Source organism: Ailuropoda melanoleuca, chromosome X (genome assembly GCF_002007445.2).
Source record: "Ailuropoda melanoleuca isolate Jingjing chromosome X, ASM200744v2, whole genome shotgun sequence".
NCBI lineage: Eukaryota > Metazoa > Chordata > Mammalia > Carnivora > Ursidae > Ailuropoda > Ailuropoda melanoleuca.
In genome coordinates, this window is record NC_048238.1 from 112,190,433 (window position 1) to 112,216,208 (window position 25,776).

At 36.5% G+C, this 25,776-nt stretch overlaps 1 protein-coding gene across 3 annotated transcripts in view; it reads left to right on the top strand.

Moving 5' to 3' along the window:
* Window positions 1-25,776, top strand: part of BRCC3 (BRCA1/BRCA2-containing complex subunit 3) — a 61,755-nt gene that overhangs the window by 22,671 nt on the left and 13,308 nt on the right. For 2 of the 3 annotated variants that reach the window (XM_034649664.1, XM_002930251.4), the window contains one exon: window positions 17,924-17,998. The exons of the other annotated variant lie outside the window; for it this stretch is intronic. In XM_034649664.1, coding sequence (XP_034505555.1) covers window positions 17,924-17,998 — 75 coding nt within the window. The remainder of the gene's footprint in view (window positions 1-17,923; window positions 17,999-25,776) is intronic. 3 annotated transcript variants of the gene reach the window in all.

Below are 25,776 nucleotides of genomic sequence, written 5' to 3' on the forward strand. Positions count from 1 at the left end.
AATCTCAAAGAACTCCAAGCAGGATAAACTCAAGGAGATTGACATTGATACATATTATAATCGAAGTGTTGGAAACCAAAGGCAAAGAGAGAATCTTGAAAGCAGCAAGAGAGAAGTGACTCACTACACACAAGGGATTCTCAATAAGATTGAGAGGCAATTTATCATCAGAAACCAGGGAGGCCAGAAGGCAGTGGGATGAAATATTCTAAATGCTGATAGGAAAAAAAAAAAAAAGAACAACAGAACTACTACGGAAGAATTCTGTGTCTGGCAAAATCATCCTCTAAAAATGAAAGAAATTGACATTCCCAGGTAAACAAAAACTGAGAGTATTGTTACTAGTAGTTCCACCAAGCAGTACCTGAAAACACATTTTTCTCAAGTGCACATGGGATGTTCTCCAGGATAAACCACATGTTAGTCCTCAAAGCAAGTCTCAATAAATTTGAAAAGTTTGAAATAATATAAAACATCTTCTACAAATATAGAATGAGATCTGAAATCAGCTACAGAAGGAAATTTGGAAATTTCACAAATATGTGGAAATTAAATAACACAGTCTTAAGCAACCAATGGGACAAAGAAAAAATTACAAAAGAAGTTAGAAAATACTTTGAGACTGAAAATAAAATCACAATATACCAAAATTTATGGGATACAGAAAAAGTAGTACTCAGAGGGAAATTTATAGCTGTATATTAAAACCGAAATCAGCCAGGGGCGCCTGGCTGTCTCAGTTGGTAGAGTGTGTGACTTTTGATCTTCGGGTTGTGAGTTCCAGCCCCAGGTTGGTTGTAGAGATTACTTAAAAAATAAAATTAAAATTAAAAAAATAATAAAAAAGAAATAATCTTAAGTCAATAACCTAACTTTACACTTTAAGGAACTGGAAAAAGTATCAGCTAAATACAAAGCAATCAGAAGGAAGGAAATCATAAATGTTAAAGTTGAAGACAAAATATGGAATAGAAAAACAATAGATAGGGCACCTGGGTGACTCAGTCAGTTAAGCATCTGCCTTTGGCTCAGGTCATGTTCTCAGGGTCCTGGGATTGAGCCCCATATAGGGCTTCCTGCTCAGCCGGGTGTCTGCTTCTCTCTCTCCCTTTGCCCCTCCCCCTGCTTGTGCTCTCTCACTCACACTCTCTCAAATAAATAAAATCTTTTTTTAAAAGAAAAACGATAGAATCAAATATGCCAAAAATTGGTTCTTTGAAAAGGTCAACAAAATTGACATATCTTTAATTAGAATGACAAAGAAAAATGAGAGAAGACACAAATAATTAAAATCTGAAATAAAAGTAGGGAACTACTGCCAACCTTCCAGAAATAAATGGATTATAAGGTAAAACTAAACAGTTGCATGCCAACACATTAGATAACCTAAATGAAATGGAAAAATTCCTGGAAGTACACAAACTGCCAAAACTGGTTCAAAAAGAGAACTAGAACAGACCTATAAACCATAGATTGAATCAGTAGTCAAATCCTCCTGACAAAGAAAATTCTAAAACCACATGACTACACTGGTTAATTCTGCCACACACTAAAAGAAGAATTAACACTAATCCTTCTCAAATTCTTCCAGAAAATAGAAGAGGAGGGAGTACTTCTAATTCATTCTTTGAGTCCAACATTACCCTGATATCAAAGCCAGACAAAAATGTCATAAAAAAGAAAAGAAAAAAAAATTACAAAGCAATATTCCTTATGAATACAGATACAAAAATTGTCGGTAAAGTCCTAGCAAACTGAATCCAACAGCATATTAAAAGAATTATATGCCATGACCAAGTGGGATTTATCTGAGACATATGAGCAAGTTTTAAGATAAAATCATGTAATATAATATGAAGGAAAAAACCCACATGATTACCTTAATTGATGCACAAAAAGCATTTGACAAATTCCAACACAGTTTCATGATAAAAACACTCAAAACTAGGAATTTAGAGGGCATTCCGCAACATTTATGGACATTTAAGAGAATCCACAGCTAACATTTTACTCAGTGGTGAAAGAGTGAAAACTTTCTAAGATCAGGAACAAGACAAGGGTGCTCACTTTCACCACTGCTATTCAACACTGTACTAGTAGTTCTAGCCAAGACAATTAGGCAAGAAAAGAAATAAAAGGCATCCAAGTTGAAAAGAGGTAAAACTATCTGTATTTGAAGATGAAATGATTCTATATAGAAAATCCCAAGGAAGTCCCCCAAAGCTATTAGAGCTAATAAATTCAGCAAAGCTGTAGAGTTCAAAGTCACTACAAAAATCAGTTGTGTTTCTACACACCAGCAAGGAACAATCCAAAAAGGAAATTAAGAAAATAGTTCCATTTACAATAGCATCCATAATAATGAAATACCCAGGAAAAAATTTAACCAAGTATGGGAAAGTCTTGTAAAGTTAAATATATTCTATTTTTTATATAGAATATACTGCTGAAAGAAATTAACACCTAAGTAAATCAGAAGACATCCCATATTCATGGATCAGAAGATTCAATATTTTTAAGATGACAGTACTTCCCAAAGAGATCTCCAGATTCAGTACCATCCCTGTTAAAATTCTAATGGCCCTTTTTGGGGCACCTGGGTGGCTCAGTCGATTAAACTTTTGCCTTCTGCTGAGGTAATGATCCCAGGGTCCTGGGATTGAGCCCTGCATCAGGCTCCTTCCTCAGGGGGAGCCTGCTTCTTCTCCCACTCCCCCTGCTTGTGCTGTATCTCTCTCTCTCTGTCTTACAAATAAATAAAATCTTTAAAAAAATAAAATTCTAATGTCCCTTTTTACAGAAATGGAAAAGATGATCCTAAAATTTTTCTGAAATTGCAAGATGCCCTGGATAGCTGAAATAATACTGAAAAAGAACAAAGTTGGAAGAATCACACTTCCAGATTTCAAAACTTACTACAAAGCTTCAGCAACCAAAACACTGTGGATCTGGCATAAGTATAGACATGTAAACCAGTGGAATAGAATTGAGAATCCAGAAGTAAACCTGTATACTTATGACCAATTGATTTTCAACGAGGTTACCAGTGTCATTCAACGAGGAAAGAATAGTCTGTTCAACAAGTGGTGCTGGAACAACCAGATATCTACATCTAGTATAAACAAAAATTAACTCAAAATAGATCAATAACCTAAATAGAAGAGCTGAAACCAGAAAACAGAAGAAAACATAGGGATAATCATGACATTGGATTTTTTAAGAATTTTAATTCCTGTTAGTTTATTTTTTAAGTAGGCTCCACACCCAGTGTGGAGCTCAACACGGGGCTTGAACTCACAACCCTGGGATTAAGACCTGAGCTAAGATCAAGAGTTGGATGCTTAACTGACTGAGCCACTCAGCCACCCCCTGACATTGGATTTTAGATGGAATCTTAGATATGACACCAAAAGCATGAATAACAAAAGAACATAAAGTGGACTTCTAAAAAATTAAAAGTTCTTGTGCCTCAAAGACATTATCAAGAAAGTGAAAGGACAAGCTACATAATAGGAGAAAATATTTGCCCCAGTCATATATCTGCTTTGGTTCTAGTATTTAGAATATATAAGGTACTCTTAAAATTCAACAGCAAAATGACAAAAAACTCAATTTAAAAATGGGCAAGGAATTTGAATAGACCTTTCTAAAGAAGATGTACAAATGGTCAACAAGTATGTGAAAAAATGTTCAACCTCAGTCATTTGGAAAATGCAATCAAAGCTAAAATGAGACATATCACATTTGATAAGTTGAACATAATTTTTAAAATGGAAAACAGCAAGTTGGCAAAGATGTGGAGAAATTAGAAACTTCAGACATTGCTGGTGGGAATATAAAATGGTGTGGTCACTGTGGAAAAGTTTGGTGGTTCTTCAGAAGGTTAAAATAGAATTTTCTTATGATCTAGTAATTGTATTCCTAGGTACATATCCAAAAGAATTGAAAACATATACTGAAATGCTTGTGCATGAATATTCATAGCAGCAGTATTCCCAATAGCCAAAAGATGGAAACAACCCAAATGTTCATCAACTGATGAATAGATAAGCTAAATATAGTACAGTTGACCTTTGAACAACGTGGGGGCTAGGAGTGCCAACCCTCCATGCAGTAAAAAAAATCCACATACAACTTTTGACCTCCCCAAAACTTAACTACTAATAGCCTACTGTTGACCAGAAGCCTTATTGATAACATAATCAGTCAATTAACATATATTTTGTATATGTATTATATACTGTATTCTAATAAAGTAAGCTATGGAAAAGAAAATGTTAATAAAATAATAAGAGAAAATACATTTATAATACTAATTCTGTATTTATAAGAAAAACATCTATTTAAGTGGAGTCACACAGTTTAAACCCATGTTGTTTAAGGATCAACATATATCCATTGAATGGAATATTACTCATTCATAGAAAAGGAATGAAATGTTGAAACCTGCTACAACATGGAGGAATCTTGAAAACATTATGCTAAGTGAAGGAAGCCAAACACAAAAGGTCACATATTGTATGATTTCATTATATAAAATATTCAGAATAGCTAAATCCATAGAGTCAGAAAGCAAATTGGTGGTTGGCATGGGCTGAAGAGAGGGAAGAATGGGGAGCAGCTGCTTAATGAATATGGTGTTTTATTTTGCAGTGATAAAAATGTTTTAGAACTAGTTAGGTGTTGTGGTCCCCCAACATCGTGAATGTACTAAGTCCTACTGAATTGTTCACTTTAAAATGGTTAATTTTATATGAATTGCATCTCAATTTTTAAAAATGGGCAAAGGACTTGAGTAGACATTTCTCCAAAGAACGTATATGAATGGCCAGTAAACACCTAAAAAGCTGCTCAACATCATTAGTCTTTAGGGAAATGCGAGTCAAAACCATAATGATTACATACTACTTCCCCCCCACGAGGAAAATATGTTGCTGAGGCTGTGGAGACAGTGGAACCCTGACTCATTGCAGGTGGGAATATACATTGCTTCAGTTGCTGTGGAAAAGTTTGGTGATTCCTCAACAATATATATATAGAGAGAATTAACATATGATTCTACCCTTAGGTAAAACCAAAGACAATTGAAAACAAGTGTTCAAAGAAAAACTTGTACTTGAATGCTGGTAGCAGCATTTTTTATAATAGCCAAAACATGGAAACAGCCCATATGTCCATCAGCTGATAAATGGATAAACAAAATGTAGTGTATCCATACAATGGGAATATTCAGTTATAAAAAGGAATGAAGTACTGATAAATGCTATAACATGGATGAACCCGAAATACATGCTAGTTAAAGAAACCTGATATAGAAAGCCACATATGGAATAAAATACCAGACTAGGCAAATCTGTAGAGACAAAAGTAGAGAAGAGGGGCAAATTGAGAGTACATTTGTATGCTATTTCAATAGTTGCGACAGCGTGGTACTAGTTAAGAGATAAACAACTAGATCAGTGGAACAGAATAGAGTTCAGCAATAGACCCATACAAAGATGGCCAATTGATTTTAGACAAAACTGAAAAAGCTATACAGTGAAGGCAGGATAGCATTTTCAACAAATGGTGTTAGACAATTAGACTACCGTACACAAAATAATGTCAATCTAAACCTTATATCAAACTTCATATAAAGAAAAGATCATAGGTCCAAATAGAAAACAAAACTATGAAAGTTTTAGAGGAAAGGAAAGGAGAAAATCTTTGTTGGGTTTGCCAACAACTTATACATAGAACCCAAAATATTTTCCATAAGGGAAAAATTTGATAAATGAGACTTCATCAAAATTAAAAACTTTGCGGAGTGAAACTTTTTTAAAAAAATTATTTATTTGAGAGAGAGAGCATGAGCCAGCGGTTGGGGGGAAGGGCAGAGGGAGAGGGAGAAGCAGACTCCCCACTGAGCAAGGAGCCTGATGTGGGGCTCGATCCCAGGACCCCTGGGATCATGACTTGAGCTGAAGGCAGGCGCTTCACTGACTGAGCCACCCAGGAGCTCCATGAAAGAAGCTTTCAAGAATAAAAATACTAGCTACAGAATGAGTGAAAATATTTGCAAATCACATATCTGACAATAGACTTGTATCAAGAATATATAGAGAACTCTTAAAACTCAACAAAAAAGCAAACAACCCAATTAAGAAACAGGCAAAAGACATGAACAGATACTTCAACAAGTATATAAGGATAGCAAATAAACACCTGAAAAGATGGTGAACATCACTAGCTATTAGGAAAATGAAAATGCAAACCATGAGATATCCCTACATACGGAGTAGAGTCACTAAAATATATACAGAACCAAGTGCTAGCAAGGATACAGAGCTGGAACTCATAAAATGCTGGTGGAAATGCACAGGATACAGTCACTTCACAAAACTATGTGACTTAGCAGGCTTCTTATCCGCCGTAGAGAAATGAACATAATTTCACACACAACCCTGTATGCATATGTTCATAGCAGCTTTAGCATAACTTCCATAAAATAGAAGCAACCCAAGTTCCTTCAATAGGTGAGTAGATTACCAAACTGTAAGACATCCATACAATGGAGAACTAACTAATCGACAATAAAAAGGAATGAACTTTTGAGATGGGCAACTTGTAAGAATTTCAGAGGCTGAGTGGAGGAAGCCAGTCTTAAAGGCTACCTGCTGTATGATTGCATTTATGTGATACTCTGACAAAGATTATAGGGATAGAGAATTAGTCAGTGGTTGCTAGGGCTTATGGATGGGGGGAAGGTATGAGTATAAAGGGATACCGTGAGGGAGTTTTTTTTACAGTGGTTGATGGAAATTATGTATCCTTGTTAAAGTGGCTACTGGAATCTATGTTAAAATTCTTTGAACTGTACTTCTACAGTTTTGACTGTCTGGCAAAAGTAAAACAAATGAACAAGTTATAAGTCATTAGAACATGACTTTTGTGACAAATGATTTGAAAATCTAAAGGAAATGGGTGATTTCTTAGGAAAGTAATACCAACATTGATTAAAAAATAGAAAACCTATTTAATGCAGTTACCAAAGTTGAGACTGAAAATGGTGATTAAGGATCTATGGTTGTAAAAGAGATCATGTTTACATGGCTTCACAGCTGAATTCTAAGTAACCTTTGAAGGATAGGTGGTTCTAAACCAATTTACATGTTTTCCCAGACCACACAGAAAGGTTAAAATCTCCCCAATTTTTTTTAAATAACTAGAATAATTTTAACACCAAAACCTGACTAGAGATATCACAGAAAAAGAAAACTATTGACCAGTATCACCTATAGATATAAAAATTCAGAATAAAATATCAACAAATCAAATATAACAGTGTTATTAGGGAATACACAATGAGTAAGTTCAGTTTAATTCAGAAATACAAGGCTCCTTCAGTTTCAGGAAATCTAAATGTACTATAATTCATAACATCAATAGATTACAGGGGAGAAATCATAGACATTGGAAAGACATTGACAAAAGTCATTGCTCATGGAAACTGTCAGGTACTTGATGTGCCTCCTCTCATTTAATTTTCCCAAAAATCCTTTGCCCCCCCTTTATTGATGAGGAAATGAACTCAGAGATTAAGAGACTTGCTCAAAGCTGGCATACAGGGCCACTCTTAATGTCAGGCAGTAATGTTTTACCAATCTGACAGATGAACAGTAGTATGCCACTAAAATGGGTTATTAGTGAGAGTGTCCATCTTACGTTGGTCAGTCCTGAATTCGTATCCTTTGCTTTTTTTTTTTTTCCCCTGGTGGGGTTTTTACCTGCTGATTTGCATGATTTCTTCATATGTTCTGGAAATTTCATCCTTTGTCAAGTGTGTTGCAAATATTTACCCCCAGACCAACTTTGATTATTGTGCCATTTGTCAGACAGAAAAACTTTAAAATGAATGTATTTACAACGTTACCATTTTATTTATGCCATTTGTCTTTCTTTTTTAAAATACCTTTCTTTTCCTGAAGAACATAAGTATAGCCTGAAGTATTTTCTTTGATCGTTTTGGTTTTTACAATTGCAACCTTACTTCATCTGGAACTTAACTGAGTTAACCCCTTGTGGTCACATCATTAGTTGTCCTCATATACCACTGATTTGTGAAAGAGGCAGTGGCTGAGAGCATGAGGCCTTGAGCCAGCCAACCTGGTTCAAATCCTGAAGGCATCTTTAACTGGGTGTGTGACTTTTTGGGAAAGTAACTTAAGGTCTCTGCCTCAGTTTCCTTATATGTTGAGTAGAGATATTAATTCACTGCTCGCCTTGTAGTGTTATTGTGAGAGGAGCTGAATGTAAGTAGCCAGCCTGCCAGCATTCTCACAGCTGCCCAGGGATGTCATCTGGCCCCTCTGTTAACAGCTCAGGTGTGAAGGAATGAGAGCATATGGGATAGGGATTGGGGAGAGTGGAAATCACTGTGGCTTAAAAGTCCCATGTCCAAAATTAGGGACCACTCCCTCCTGTCCCTGTGCATAGTCTGGATCCCAGCCAGGGATAGGGCCCAAGAACAAGAAGTATATGCACTTCAGCCTAGGCTGTGGCTCCTACTACGTGTTTATATTCACTTGTAGCCCTCCTAACCCAGAGGCAGGATACCACCCAGAGCATTTTATCAGAAGCCAGGCCCACTTGGTGGGTCACACAGCTGATGGTCTACATCTGTCGGGTTTCTGGGAAGCTAATCTAAGGTAATTTCCTCACCTTGAAGGATAAAGGGTTTTGGTAATCCTATTTTCATATTACTATTTCTGGAAGAAGGAGGAGACAATATATGGCAACAAAACCAACAAATATACCCTATAGTATTTCTCATTAAATTCATACTTTTTGTTACTTTTCTAAATATGATTTTTTCCTTTTTCTATTATAAATTCTTGATGGTTATTCTTGCCATATAGGTGCGATGTATTTTTCTAGATAGATGATCATAATCTGCAAACAATCCGGATTATTCTTATTTCATTGGTATGGACCTACATATAAAAGTTGAATAGCAGAGTTGGGTGGCAAACGTCACTGTCTTTCTGACTCTAATGGGAATACTTCTGATGTTCAATCAAGTATAGGTGTTACGATTTTGTGGCAGACATCCTCTATTCCTTCATGAACTTAAGGAAGTTTCTTTCTAGTTTACTGAGAATTTTTAATCATGAATGTCTCTACTTTTATCATATGCCTGCTTGTCATTTCCTGAATTGATAATGTGGCTGTTTCCCTTTTCATTAGTAAAGGTAATGATTTACATTGAAAACTCTTTAAACTGAACTGTTGTTGCATTCCTGAGATAAACCCTACTTCCCCATGATGTATTGTTTTTTTTTTTAATACAAAGTAAATTCTATTTGCTAATATTTGGCTTAAGATGTTACATCTATGTCCATAAATGAGATTAGCCTAAAGTGTTCTTGGCTTGGACTTCTCTTGATTGGTTTTGGTTTCAGGATTATTTTATTAAGTTATAAAATGAGTTGGATTTTTTCCTCTTTTCTGGAAAGACAATATAATAAATAATAAATAAGAACATAGCTCTGTAGCCAGATGCTTTTGTTGGAATCCTGATTTTCCACGATCTTCTCTTCTAACAACGTTAGTCACTTACTCCTGTTTTTCAACTATATATAATGGAATCATACAATATGTACTCTTTTGTGTGTCGTTTCTTTCAATCAGTATTATGTTTGTAGGTTTCATCCATGTTGTTACAGGAAGCAATAGTTTAGTAATTCTCATTGCTGTGTAAGTATTCCATTGTATAAGCATACTACAGTTTATTCATTCTATTGAGAGAGTGTTCCAGTTTTTAAAAGGCTTTTATAAATTGTGCTGTTATGCATATTCTTGTGAACATATGTACATTTGTTGGGCATTTTTGTTGGGTACCTACCTAGGAGTAGACTAGATAAGTATATGTGTATATGTGTTCAGCTTTAATAGATAATGCCAACAGTTTTCCAAAGTGTCTGTACCAATTTTCACTCCTAACAGCAATATTGGAAAGTTGCTTATTCCACATCCTTGCCAATCCTTGGTGCTATCTGTCTTGTTCATTTTTGCCATCCTGGTGAGTGTGTGGTAGTATTGCATTGTGGCTTTAGTTTTCATTTTGTTGATCACTAATAAAGTTGAAAACCTTTCCATGCATATTTTTAGGTCTAGCCTTTTATTCTATAGGAATAGCACCCGTCTTATACATGGATATAACCCTATGTTCATAGCCCTAAAATTAAAGTCAAATAATCAGAATGTTTTTATTTAGGTTCATAATATGTGTCTAACAATGTACTAGGTTGTATTAGTTAAAATTACATTTGGTTGAGAACTAAGCAAAAACTCCAAAAATAGTACCTTAAGCAAAGTTAAATTCTCTATCACAGAAAGGAAACAGTAAATGACTGTTGTTAAAGGAAATAGGCATCTTCTATCTTGTTACTCCATTTTACAAGGTCTCCAAATAGCCCAAGATGGATGATAAACTTTCAGACCTAACACGATATTCTATTTTTTTTTTTTTTTATTTTTTTTTTTTTTTAAAGATTTTATTTATTTATTTGACAGAGATAGAGACAGCCAGTGAGAGAGGGAACACAAGCAGGGGGAGTGGGAGAGGAAGAAGCAGGCTCATAGCAGAGGAGCCTGATGTGGGGCTCGATCCCACAACGCCGGGATCACGCCCTGAGCCGAAGGCAGACGCTTAACCGCTGTGCCACCCAGGCGCCCCTAACACGATATTCTAAACAGCAAATGAAAGGAAGTTTTTAAAAAGATGCCCCTCTTTTTAAGGAACCTTCCAGGTAGTACATATAACTTTTTTATAAATATCTTATTAGCTAGCAAGTATACAGTAACAACTAGCTGCAGGAGATGCTAAGAAATATTTTAGCTTAAGGGGAGGGGGGTGGAGGAATGGGATAGGCTGGTGATGGGTGGTAGGGAGGGCACGTATTGCATGGTGCACTGGGTGTTATACGCAACTAATGAATCATGGAACTTTACATCAAAAACCAGGGATGTACTGTATGGTGACTAACATAATATAATAAAAAATATTTTAAAAAAATATTTTAGCTTAGAATCAATGCACCCAGCTAAAATTAGGGCTTTTGTTTACTACAAAAGATACTTAGGGGATATTTGGAGCAGTTTCTTTTATAAAGGATGTGTTGGAGAGAAATCAAGAAGTAAAAGCTGCAGTCCCTACTCCTACATAGATTCTCACATGTATTGAGTAGTAAATACTGTAATGCAGCATTCAGCATTGTGATAGGAAATTTAAGGGACCTAAGAATCCATAAAGGAAAAGGGCAACCTGAACAGAAAGAGAGAAAATATAAGATAGGAACAGAAGAAACATTGAATGAATGCATGACTAAATAATGGAAAGACTAAATGAGCATTCTGTTCTTTTTTTTTCAATTGAGAACAGCTTAAAGTTACACAGTAATGTGAGGGAGTTACTTTAACATTTAATTGATTGTAATGATGGGTTTCATTCTTGGGGCTTAGTGCAAATATATATGTGTGTGTGTGTATTGCAAATATATAGATAGCGCACGTGTGTGTGTGTGTGTGTGTGTGTGTGTGTGTATACACATACTTGTATACCTTGCATTAGTAAACATCCTCTTTGAAGTTTATACTCCTATCTTTCTCAAAAGGAATAACAGTGGGATGTCCTCAGTTATCTTAGGAATGTTCTAAGCCATTAGATTAAAAAAAAATGTCCCAATTGCACCAGATCCTCCCATCCTTAAGTGGAACATTCCTAAAGCTTATAGGTATTACATATCTAGAGATAAAGCTAACCTCCCACCATGTAGAAACAATGAAAAAATAACTTTAAAAACAATACTCATTCATCTTTGTGATATGCCCATAAGGGAAGTAACTACTAGCATAAACTATGAATTACGTGCAGAGTGATATCTGCAAGATGACAGACTAGGAGAAAAACCCTAAGACCAGTTGGTTCACAGGTAAATTCTACCAAACATTCAAAGAGGAATTAATACCAATCTTTCTTAAACCCTTTTAAAACAGAAGAGGGGACACTTCCAAACTCATTTTTTGAGACCAGCGTTACCCTGATCCCAAAGCCACATAAAGCTACCACAAGAAAAGAGTACTACAAGCAAATATCCCTAATTAACAAGGATGCAAAGATCTTTAATAAAATACCAGCAAAATGAATTCAACAGCACATTAAAAGGATTATACACCATTAACAAGTATACAAATGTGATTATCCCTGGGATATAAGGATGTTTCAACATATGCAAATAAATCAATTTAATATACCGTATTAACAGAGTGAAAGATAAAAATCACACAATCACCTCAGTTGATGCAGAAAAAGCACAAAAATTCAACAAAATAGGTATAGAAGGAACTTAATGCAATAAAGGCCACACATGAAAAACCCACAGCTAATCTTATAGTCAATGGAGGGAAAACTGAAAGTTTTCCCTCTAAGATCCAGTAAAAGGCAAAGATACCCACTCTTGCCTCTTCTATTCAACATAGTACTGGAAGTCTTAGAGCAGTCATACAAGCAAAAGAAATAAAAGGCCTCTATATCAGAAGTAAAATTTATCTTAGATCTCAGATGACATAATCACATAAGTAGAAAACCCTAAAGACTCAATAACAACAAAAACTTAGAATTAAAGTTGCATAATACAAAACAAATATATAAAAATCAGTTGAGTTTCTATACACAAACAACAAACTACCCAAATTGGGAATACAATCCCATTCACAATACTTAGGGATAAGTATAAAATACTTAGGGGTAAGCTTAACCAAAGTTAAAGACTTGTACCCTGAAAATTATAAAATATTGATGAAGGAAGACACAGAATGGAAGGACGTGCCATGTTCATGGATTGGAAGAATTAATATTGTTAAATGACCATACTACTGAAAGTGACCTAAAGAGTCAATGCATTCTCTATTAAAATCCTAATGGCATTTAAAAAAAACATTTATTTAGTTGAGAGAGAGAGAGAGAGGAGAGGGGCAGAGGGAGAGGGAGACAAGCAGATTCCCCACTGAGCAGGGAGTCCAATGCGGGTCTCAATCCCAGGACCATGAGATCATGACGTGAGCCAAAATCAAGAGCTGGACACTTAACCAACTGAGCTACCCAGTTGCCCCCCAGTGGCATTTTTTTTTACATGAATAGAAAAAACAATCCTAAAATTCATGTGGTCTCACAAAACACCCCAAATAGCTAAAGCAATCTTGAGCAAGAACGAAGATGGAGGCATCACACTGACTGGTTTCTAAATAATATTACAAAGCTACTGTAATCAAAAAAGTATGATAGTGGCATAAAAAATTGACATCTAGACCAATGGAACAGACTTGAAGGCCCAGAAATAAATCCACATATCTATGGTTGATTGATCTTCAACAAGAGTGCCAAGAATCCACAATAAAATCAATACATGATTTTGGAAAACCTGAATAGCCACATGTACAAAAATGAAATTGGACCCTTTACTCACACCATATACAAAAGTCAACTCAAAATGGATTAAAGACTGAAACGTAAGACCTAAAACCATAAAACTACTAGAGTAAAATGTAGGAAAAAAGCTTTTTGAAGAACTTGGCAATGATTTTTTTGGATATGGCAACAAAAGCAAAAATAGGCAAGTGGGATTTCATCAAACTGAAAGTTTCTGCAGAGCAAAGGAAACAATCAATAGAGTGAAAAGATAGAGCCTATGAAATGGGAGAAAATATTTGCAAACCACATATCTGATAAGGGGTTAATTTCTAAAACATATAAGGAACTTGATAACAAAAGCCCAAATAACCCAATTAAAAAATACATGAAGGATCTGACTAGACATTTCTAAAAAGAAGACCTACAAATGGCCAACAGGTATTTGAAAAGGTGCTCAGCGTCATTAATTATCAAGAGTGTATATATATACACACACACATACACAATGAATATTATTGAGCCTTGGTATAGATGGAAATCTTGCCATTTGCAACAACGTGGATGAACCTAGAGGACCTTATGCTAAGTGAAATAAGCCTGACACAGAAAGACAGATACTGCATTACCTCACCTATATTTGGAACCTTAAACAGTCAAACTCATAGAACCAGAGAGTAGAATGGTGGTTGCCAGGGGCTGAGAGGTGGGTTAAATGGGGAGATGTTGGTCAAAGGATATGAAGTTTCAGTTATGCAAGATATGAATGAATTCTGGAGAGCTAATATACAGCAATGTGACTATAGTTAACAATACTGTATTTTATACTTGAAATTGGTAAGAGGGTGACTCCTAAGTGTTCTTATCCCACCCACAATTATATTTCAATAAAGTTATTAATTGAAGTACAAACCACTGATTTTCTCTGAACTTTGGAATGATTTAATAGAAACATTTTAAGTATTAAGAACAAATTTATTTATGTTATTTATGTATGTCACCATACAGTACCTCATTAGTTTTTGATGTAATGTTCCATGATTCATTATTTGCATATAACACCCAGTGTTCCATGCAATATGTGCCCTCCTTAATACCCATCACCGTCTTATCTCAATCCCCACCCTGCTCCCCAAGAACAAATTTATTTTTGTAGGATGGTGAAGATTAGTGGTCTGAAAAATGTATTTGGGAGTGCACTGTTGGAGGGAAAACTTTTTAGCTGGAAATTAATCCTCCATGTAAGTGCTACAGAGTTTCAGAATATGTTTGTCATTGTGTTCTCAATAAATGGTGCAAATGCTATAAAAGAGTGCTACTATAATGGAAGAAAAGAGAAGAATTGGATTCTCAGTCACTAGAGACAGTCACTAGTGCTTTAAAAGGTCGAAGAGTGTCTTTCAGAAATTTGAGTCTGTGGAAATAAAATGGTTCATCCAAGACCATGTGGCTGGGCAAGTGCAGGGCCACTGCTTACTCTGTGTCTCCTTTTAAGAATGTCATGGCCCAGGGACTCCTGTGTGGCTCAGTCAGTTAAGCATCTGCATTCGGCTCAGGTTATGATGCCAGTATCTTGGGATTGAGTCCCGCATTGGGCTCCCTGCTCAGTGGGGAGTCTGCTTCTCCCTCTCCCTCTGCCCCTTCCCTGCTTGTGCTTCCGCTCTCTCTCTCTTTCCGTCATCTTAATCTTCAAGACCTTATTTTGGCTGTGGAGTGCTATTTTTTTCTCGCTTGTTTATTTTTTAAACAGCTTCGTTAAGGCATAATTTATATACAAAGATCTACACATGTTTAATGTATACAATTTGATGAGTTTGGACATATGTAAATAGATGTGATGCCATCACCACAATCAAGGTAATAGACATTTCCAGTACCTCCAAAATTTCCCTGTGTCCTTTGTGGGTTTTTTGTTTGTTTGATTCTTTTTTTTTTTTTTTTTTTTGTGGTAAGGAGAGAACATGAGATCTACCCTCTTAACAAATTTTGAAATGCACTATACCTTACTGTTAACTAGAGACACCATGTTAAACAGCAGATCTTTAGAATTTATTCATGTAGCATTACTGAAGCTTTATGCCCATTGAATAACAGCCCCTTTATATCTTCCCCCATCGCTTGCAGCCACTACTGTATTCTCTGCTTCTATGAGTTTGACTATTTTAGATGCCTCATATAAGTGGAATCATGTAGTATTTGTCAGTTATGGTAATTTGTGGTTTCCTAGAAAATTATCCATTTTATCTGTTTTCTATTCTTTGGACTTGAGGATATATGTATTAACATATAAAAAAAATTTTTTAGGGGCACCTGGGTGGCCTAGTGGGTTGAGCACCTGCCTTCGATTTGGGTCATGATCCCTGGGTCCTGGGATCAAGCCCCACATCGGGTTCCCTGCTCAGTGGGGAGTCTGCTTCTCCCTCTCCCTCCGCCCCTCTTCCCTGCTCATGCTGTTGCTCTCACTCTCTCTCAAATAAATAAAATCTTTAAAAAAAATTTAAAAACCTGTTTCATTTTCTTTGTATCATTTATCACTAATGTAAATTAGTTATTTGTTTATTATTTACAGTCTTTTTCCCCCTATTAAATTGTTGTCTCCATGATTGTGGGGACCTCGTCTGTGTTCTTGACTAACAACTAGAGCAGGGCCTGCCACATGGTAGCCATTCAGTAAATATTTTTGAGTGGATGATTGTGTGATCTGTTTCTTTAAGTATGTCCCCTTTTCCATTGCTAATGCTGTTTACTTGTGTTTTCTCCTTTTTTCTTGATTCTGTTGCCAGAGGCTTATATATTTTGTTGGTTTTTTCAAAGGACCAGCTTTAATTTCTGTAGATTAATCCAGTTTCTTAGCTTTTTAAAAAAAATTTGCTTTTTTTCTTTATTAGTTTCTTCCTTCTGTTTTCTGTATGTTTTATTGTTGCTGTGTTGTTTTCATTGTTATCTTCATTCTAAATTCTTGTGATAACTGACGCCTGGGTGGCTCATTCGGTTAAACATCTACCTTTGGCTCAGGTCATGCTTCCAGGGTCCTGGGATCAAGCCCCCATGGGCTCCGTGCTCAGTGGGGAATCTGGCTTCTCCCTCTGCCTCCTGCTCCCGCTGCTTGTGCTTTCTCTCTCTCAGGTAAACAAATAAAATCTTGAAAAAGATAAATTTTTGAGATGAAAACTAAGTTTATTTTCTGTCTCCCTTGTTTTTTGATAAATACTTTTAATGCTATAAATCTTCCTCCTCACTTTTGCCTCATTCCGTAGGTTCCAATGGCTTTTATATGTTTGCTTACTTCTGATTTATATTTTCAGTTTTTATTTTCTCTTCAACCCGAGTTATTTAGAAGTGCATTTAAAAATTTCCAGATGTGTAGATCTGAGAGGGAGTAGATTTTATTTACTTATTTATTTTGCTATTACATTAATTTTTTTATTTTTTTAAGAGAGAGTGAAAGTGTGGGGCAGAGAGGGGCAGAGGGAGAGGGAGAGAGAGAATCTTAGGCAGGCTCCGTGTCCAGCACAGAGTGCACTGCAGGGCTCAATCTCATGATCTGAGACCATGATCTGAGCTGAAATCAAGAGTTGGGTGCTTAACCGACTGAGCCACCCTGGTGCCTCATAATTTTTAACACGTTATGGTAACTGTGGCCTAGGTGATATCAGCTTTATGGAAATTTTTGGATATTTCCTTTGTTACCTAGAAAAAGAGGTCCACAGCCTACACCCTATAGGCCACAAGGGCCCTGTGCCTATTTTGGAAATCAAGTTTTATTGGAACACAGCTACACTCATTTTGTTTACCAGTTACAACTGCACAACTGGGTGGTTGTGACAGAGACCCTGTGGCCCACACAGCTTAAAACATTTACTGTCTGGGCTTTTCATAAAAAGTTTGCTGACCCCTGACTTAAAACATGGTCAATTTTTGTACTTTTCATATGCATCAAAAACTATGTATATTGTCTCTTGGGTACAAGTCCTCATATCCTTATTAGAACAAGCTTGTTAAGTTGTGTTATAGTGATCCTTATATCCTTTCTCATAGTTTGTGGTTTTGATTATACATATCTGAGAGAGATGTATATAAACCTCCCATCCACTTCTATATTTTAGTCAGGGTTAGGTTTATCTGTTTTGAAGCTGCATTGTTATTGCATAAGGAGTTTATAAAGGTTCATAACTATTATATTGTCCTGTTGTGTTTTCCTTCATAAAATGTGAAATAGCCTTCTTTGCCCATTTACACATTTATGTATGTATGCCTTAAAATATTTCTAAACATTATTATTGTTCCTGTCAGGTTTAGGTTGAACTACGTATATTAGGGGACAAACTTAACTAAGAAATAACAGTTTAAACAAGAGAGATTATTTCTTTCTTGGGTAGCAGTCTGGAGATGTGTGTCCCGGGCTCCGCTACGTCATCAGGGACCCAGGCTCCTATCTCCTGCTTCACCATCTTGGTATATGGTTTTCATCCCAAGGTCCCCCCATGGTCCACGAGACTTCTGGAGTTCCAGCCAGCACATCTCCATTGAGGGCCAGAAGGAAGAGGAAAGGTAGGAGGGCAAAAAGGGGCCCATCCTAGCTCAGCCAATTTCTAGTAAATGACCTCAGAAACCCCAGAAAACGATTCCATTTCCATCTCACTAGCAGAACTTAGTGAAGCAGCCACAGCTAAGCAGGGAGGCCCGTCAGGGAGCTTTGCCTTGACTAAACATTGGCATTCTGTTACCAAGGAGGAAGGTGAGACTGGACATTTGTGTCTGCCACTGCCTGCTGCATGTTGCTGTGTTTGTTAGTAGCCTTCTCCTTTTATAACTTTTTCCATTCCTTCATTGTCAGCCTTCCTCAGTTCCTTTGTTTCAGGTATGTCTCTTGTAAATAGGATATAGCAAGATCTTGAGTTATTTGGTTTTTAACAATCAAAACATCTGTCTTAATAGGTGAGTGTAATGCATTCATTTTATTATCATTGTTGATATATGTGGCAGTATTCCTGCAATTGTGTTCTTTGCCTTCTGTTTGCCGTGCTTTCTATTTAATTCGTTTTACTTTTCCTGCCATTTGTTACACTGAATTTTCTGGGTTTTTTTTTCTTTCTGTTTTAGAAGTTGTATGTACTGTTTTAATTCTTTTAGTTATTATTCTTAGTGTTTTTTAACATTGTTTTAAAATCATTTCAAATTTACAGAAAAGTTGCAAGAATAGTACTAAAGGATTCCTGTGTGCCCTTTACCCAGATTCCTCAAATGTGAGCATTTATCATATTTCCATTATCATTTTTTCCTTATACATACGAACAGTGTTTCCTGAACCATTTAAGAGTAAGTTATACATACGATGCCCCTTCAGTGGACATTTCCTAAAGAACAGGTACATTCTCTTACATAACAACAATAAAAGACTCAATTTCAGGACATTAAAATTCATACAATTCTATTACCTAGTCCATAGATAGTATTCAAATTTCACCAGATTTCTTAATAACAGCACTTTATTTTGGTCCTGGTTGCACGTTCACACATTGCATATCATGATCATGACTCTGTAGTCTCCTTTGATCTTCTGTGAATGTAATACTTTTGAAGACTGTAGGCTAGTTATTTTGGAAAATGTCCCTCATTTTGGATTTGTTTATATTTTTCATGATGAAATGCAGATTATGCACTTTTGGCAAAGCTACCACAAAGGTGATGTTGTATTCTTCTCAGTGATTTGTATCAGAAGGCATACGGTATCAATTTGTCCCATAACTGCTGGTTTCCACTTTGACTAGATGCTTAAGGTAGTGTCTATGAAGTTTTCCACTATAAAGTTACTCTTCTTCCCTTTGAAATGAATAAGTATATTGTGGGGAGTTTTAGCATTCATCAGTGATTCTTTCCTAAAGTATTCATTACTAAGATGGTTATCAAAGGCAAGTTTCTAATTCCATCATTCCTTTTACATTTACCAGTTGGCACCCTACTCCCAGGAAGGGCTTTTCCTGCCCATTTCTTTATTTTTTTCATTTATTTATTTATATTTGTGTGTTATATGGATTCTTATTTTATTCAATGGATAATCCATTATTATCATTAGCTATTTTGAGGCACACATTGTTTCAGAATCAACCAGTGGAAGCCCCTTCATGTTCCTTTGATATGTTCTCATTATTCTTTGAGTAGTACTTGATTTTCTGGCACAAGAAGATGTTCCATTTTCATCTTGTTCTTCTCTGGATTCAGCATTTCTCCAAGGAGGCTTGGTTCCTTTTATTTTTTAACATCTTAATTGAGGTATAATTGGCATACAATACACTGCATGTGTTTAAAATACACAATTTGATAAGTTTTGACATGTACATACCTGTACATACCATCACCACAATCAAGATAATGAAAATATCCATCACCCTCAAACTTTTCTTAGTGCCCCTTTGCAGTTCCTGTCCCTCCTGCAACCCCAGAAGCCCTGATATGCAATACTGTGGAGTAGTCTGCATTTTTTTAGGGAAAAAATATACATATATGTAGAATAATAGACTATGTACTTTTTGTCTGTCTCATTTCATACACCAGAATTATTTTGAGATTCATATATATTATAGCATGTATCAATAGTTTACACCTTTTATTATGGAAAAGTATTAAATTATATAAATATTACCACAATTTGTTTTTTCATTTGCCTGTTGATAGACATTTGAGTTACTTGCAGTTTTGGTTTATCACAAATAAAGCTACTTTGAACCTTTGTGTACAAGTCTTTGTATGGATATGTGCTCTCTCTTCCCTTGGGGAGATACCTACAGACAGACTGGTTGAATTATACAGCATATGTATATTTAAGTTTTTAAGAAATTCCAGACTGTTTTCCAAAATAGCCTGAGATTTTTTAAAAATATTTTTTTTATTATTTCATCTTAGTCAGCATACAGTACATCCCTGGTTTTTGATGTAAAGTTCACCCAGTGCACCATGCAATACGTGCCCTCCTTACTACCCATCACCATCCTATCCCATTCCCCCACCCACCACCCCGAAGCCCTCGGTTTGTTTCTCAGAGTCCATGGTCTCTCATGCTTCATTCCCCCTTCTGATTACCCCCCTTTCTTTATCCCTTTCTTCTCCTACCGATCTTCCTACTTCTTATGTTCCATAAATGAGAGAAACCATATGATAATTGTCTTTCTCTGCTTGACTTATTTCACTTAGCATTATCTCCTCCAGTGCCGTCCATGTTGCAGCAAATGTTGAGAATTCGTTCTTTCTGATAGCTGAGTAATATTCCATTGTATATATGGACCACAGCTTCTTAATCCAGTCATCTGTTGAAGGGCATCTCGGCTCCTTCCATGATTTGGCTATTGTGGACAATGCAGCTATGAACATTGGGGTGCATATGGCCCTTCTCTTTACTACGTCTGTATCTTTTGGGGTAAATACCCAGTAGTGCAATGGCTGCATCATAGGGGAGCTCAATTTTTAACTATTTAAGGGACCTCATACTGTTTTCCAGAGTGGCTGTACCAACTTGCATTCCCACCAACAATGTAGGAGGGATCCCCTTTCTCCACATCCTCTCCAACAATTGTTGTTTCTTGCCTTGTCTATCTTTGCCATTCTAACTGGCGTAAGGTGGTATCTCAGTGTGGTTTTGATTTGAATTTCCCTGATGGCTAATGATTTTGAACATTTTTTCATGTGTCTGTTAGCCATTTGTATGTCTTCATTGGAAAAGTGTCTGTTCATATCTTCTGCCCATTTTATGATTTGTTTATTTGTTTCTCGTGTATTGAGTTTGAGAAGTTCTTTGTAGATCTTGGATACCAGTCCTTTATCTGTGGTGTCCTTTGCAAATATATTCTCCCATTCCGTGGGCTGTCTCTTAGTTTTTTTGACTGTTTCCTTGGCTGTGCAGAAGCTCTTTATCCTGATAAAGTCCCATAAGTTCATTTTATCTTTTGTTTCTCTTGCCTTTGGAGATGTGTCATGAAAAAGGTTGCTTTGGCCAATGTCGTAGAGGTTGCTGCCTATGTTCTTCTCTAGGATTTTGATGGATCCCTGTCTCACATCGAGGTCTTTCATCCATTTGGAATTTATCTTTGTGTATGGTGTGAGAGAGTGGTCAAGATTCATTCTTTTGCGTGTATCTGTCCAATTTTCCAGCACCATTTATTGAAGAGACTGTCTTTTTTCCACTGGATGTTTTTTCCTGCTTTATCAAAGATTAGTTGCCCAAAGAGCCGAGGGTCCATTTCTGGGTTCTCTATTCTGTTCCATTGGTCCATGTGTCTGTTTTTGTGCCAGTACCATGCTGTCTTTGTGATCACAGCTTTGTAGTACAACTTGAAATCCGTCATTGTGTTGCTCCCAGCTTTGTTTTTCCTTTTCAACAATTCCTTGGAGATTCGGGGCCTTTTCTGGTTCCATACAAATTTAAGGACTATTTGTTCCAGTTCTTTGAAAAATGTCATTGGTACTTTGATCGGGATAGCATTGAAAGTGTAGATTGCTCTGGGTAGCATAGACATTTTAACTATCNCATGGAATATTTTTCCATCTTTTTGTGTCTTCTTCAATGTCTTTCAAGAGTGATTTGTAGTTTCTAGAATACAGATCCTTTACGTCTCTGGCTAAGTTAATTCCAAGGTAACATATGANGTATTTTGATCGGGATAGCATTGAAAGTGTAGATTGCTCTGGGTAGTATGGACATTTTAACTATGTTAATTCTTCCAATCCATGAGCATGGAATATTTTTCCATCTTTTTATGTCTTCCTCAATATCTTTCAAAAGTGATCTATAGTTTCTAGGATATAGGTCCTTTACGTCTCTGGTTAAGTTAATTCCAAGGTAACGCATGGTTTTTGGTGTTATTGTAAATGGGATGGATTCCCTAAATTTCTCTTTCTTCAGTCTCATTATTCGTGTATAGAAATGCAACTGATTTCTGAGCACTGATTTTGTATCCACCACATTACTGAATTGTTCTATAACTTCTAATAGTTTGGGAGTGGATTCTTTTGGGTTTTCAGTATAGAGTATCATGTCATCTGCGAAGAGTGACAGTTTCNTTTTTGGTGTTATTGTAAATGGGATGGATTCCCTAATTTCTCTTTCTTCAGTCTCGTTATTCGTGTATAGAAATGCAACTGATTTCTGGGCATTGATTTTGTATCCTGCCACCTTACTGAATTGTTCTATAACTTCTAATAGTTTGGGAGTGGATTCCTTTGGGTTTTCCATATAGAGTATCATGTCATCTGCAAAGAGAGACAGTTTGACTTCTTCTTTGCCGATTTGGATACCTTTGATCCCTTTTTGTCTTCTGATTGCTGTTGCAAGGACTTCTAGTACTATGTTGAATAATAGTGGCGAGAGTGGGCATCCTTGTCGTGTTCCTGATCTTAAGGGAAAGGCTTCCAGCTTTTCCCCATTGAGAATAATGCTTGCAGTAGGCTTTTCATAGATGGCTTTTATGAGATTGAGAAATGTACCCTCTATTCCTACACTCTGAAGGGTTTTAATCAGGAAAGGATGCTGTATTTTGTCAAATGCTTTTTCTGCATCTATTGAGAGGATCATATGATTTTTGGCTTCTTTCTTGCTGATAAAGTCTATGACACTGATAGATTTATGAATGTTGAACCACCTTCCATCCCAGGTATGAATCCCACTTGGTCATGATGGATAATCCTTTTAATGTACTGTTGGATTCTATTAGCCAGGATCTTGTTGAGAATTTTGTCATCCATATTCATTAGAGAAATCGGTCTGTAATTCTCCTTTTTGAGGGGGTCTTTGCCTGGTTTGGGGATCAAGGTAATATTAGCCTCATAGAATGAGTTTGGTAGCTTTCCTTCTGTTTCTATTTTTTGAAATAGCTTTAGGAGAATAGGTATTATTTCTTCTTTGAATGTTTGGTAGAATCCCCGAGAAAACCATCCGGTCCTGGAGTTTTGTTAATTTGGAAGGNTGAGTCTTTTCTTGTTGATATGATGTATCACATTGATTGATTTGCGAGTGTTGAACCATGCTTGCATCCCAGGTATGAATCCCACTTGGTCATGATGGATAATCCTTTTAATGTACTGTTGGATTCTATTAGCAAGGATCTTGTTGAGGATTTTGGCATCCATATTCATTAGAGAAATCGGTCTGTAATTCTCCTTTTTGAGGGGGTCTTTGCCTGGTTTGGGGATCAAGGTAATATTGGCCTCATAGAATGAGTTTGGTAGCTTTCCTTCTGTTTCTATTTTTTGAAATAGCTTTAGGAGAATAGGTATTATTTCTTCTTTGAATGTTTGGTAGAATCCCCGAGAAAACCATCCGGTCCTGGAGTTTTGTTATTGGAAGGTTGTTTATCACTGACTCAATCTCTTCATAATTAATTGGCCTGTTTAAAAAATCTATTTCTTCCTGTTTCAGTCTTGGTAGTTTATAGGTTTCCAGGAAGGCCTCCATCTCTTCCAGATTGCTTAATTTACTGGCATAAAGCTGTTGTTAATAGTTTCTAATAATCCTTCCAATTTCATTGGTGTTGGTTGTGACCACTCCTTTTTCATTCATAATTTTATTAATTTGGGTCCTTCTCTATTCTTTTGGATAAGTCTTGCCAGTGTTTTGTCAATTTTATTTATTCTTTCAAAGAACCAGCTTCTAGTTCTGTTGATCCGCTCTACTGTGCTCCTGGTTCCTAAGTCATTGATCTCTGCTCTAATCTTGATCAACTGCTTTCTCGTGCGTGGATTAGGCCTGTCCCTCTGTTGCTGTTCCAGTTTCTTGAGGTGAGAATATAGAANTATAAAAACTGCATTTTAGATTTTTCTGTTCTTTTGAGTGAGGCTTGGATGGCTATGTATTTCCTCCTTAGGACTGCCTTTGCAGTATCCCATAGGTTTTGGACCGTTGTGTTTTCATTCTCGTTGGTCTCCATAAATTGTTTAAATTGATTTTTGATTTCCTGGTTTATCAAATCATTCTTGAGTAGGATGGTTCTTAGTCTCCAAGTGTTTGAGTTTCTTCCAAATTTTTCCTTGTGGTTGACTTCCAATTTCAAAGCATTGTGGTCTGAGAATATGCAGGGGATAATTTCAGTCTTTTGGTGTCAGTTGAGACCTGTTTTGTGACCCAGAACATGGTCTATTCTTGAGAATGTTCCATGGGCATTAGAATAGAATATGTATTCTTTGGTTCTGGGGTGTTGTGTTCTATATATATCTATGAGGTCCAACTCATCGAGTATGGCATTCCAAGCTCTTGTTTCTTTGTTGATTTTCTGCTTAGGTGCTCTATTTCTGATAGTGGAGTGTTGAGGTCCCCTACTATTAACGTATTTTTATCTATATCTCTCTTTATTGTGGTTAAGAGTTGGCTTGTGTATCTTGCTGCTCTGCTGTTGGGGGCATAGGTATTTATAATTGTCATATCCACTTGTTGGATACATCCTTTAAGAATAATACAGTGACCTTCTATGTCTCTAACTATAGTCTTTAGTTTAAAATCCAATCTATCTATCTGATATGAGAATTGCTACCCCAGCTTTCTTTTGAGGTCCATTTGCGTGAAAGATGGTACTCCATCCCTTTACTGTCAGTCTGAATGTATCTTTGGGTTCAAAATGAGTCTCTTGTAGACAGCAAAAGGATGGGTCATGTCTTTTTATCCAATCTGCAACCCTGTGGCATTTTATGGGAGCATTTAGGCCGTTTACATTGAGACCGATTATTGAGAGATATGATTTTAATGATGCCATGTTGCCAGTAAAGTGTTTGTTTGTATCAGTTGTGACTTTCTGCTCTGTATCATTCTTGGGGCCTTTTTACCTTTATAGAACCCCCCTTAATATCTCCTGTAAGGCTGGTTTCGTGGTTACTATATTGGTCAATGACTGGCGATTCTGGAAGGTCTTTATCTCTCCATCAATTCTGAATGACAGCCTTTCTGGATAAAGGATCCTTGGCTGCATGTTTTTCTCTGAAGGAGCTTTAAAAATGCCCCCCCCCAAGCCTTTCTCTCATTCCAGGTCTGTGTAGACAGGTCTGACGTAATTCTGATATCTTTGCCTTGGTACGTGAGAAATTTATTTGCCCTGGCCGCTTTGAATACTGTATCCTTGGCTCTAATTATTTGCGAATTGCACTATGACATGACGTGGCGTAGGTTTGTCGTGGTTGAGCTTGGGAGGGGTCCTCTCTGCCTCTTGGACACGAAAGCTTGTTTCCCTTGCTAGATTAGGGAAGTTTTCAGCTACAATTTGATCAAATATCTCTTCTAGAGCTCTGTTTTTCTCCACCTCCTCGGGGATGCCAATGATTCTGACATTGGATTGTTTCATTGAGTCAGTAAT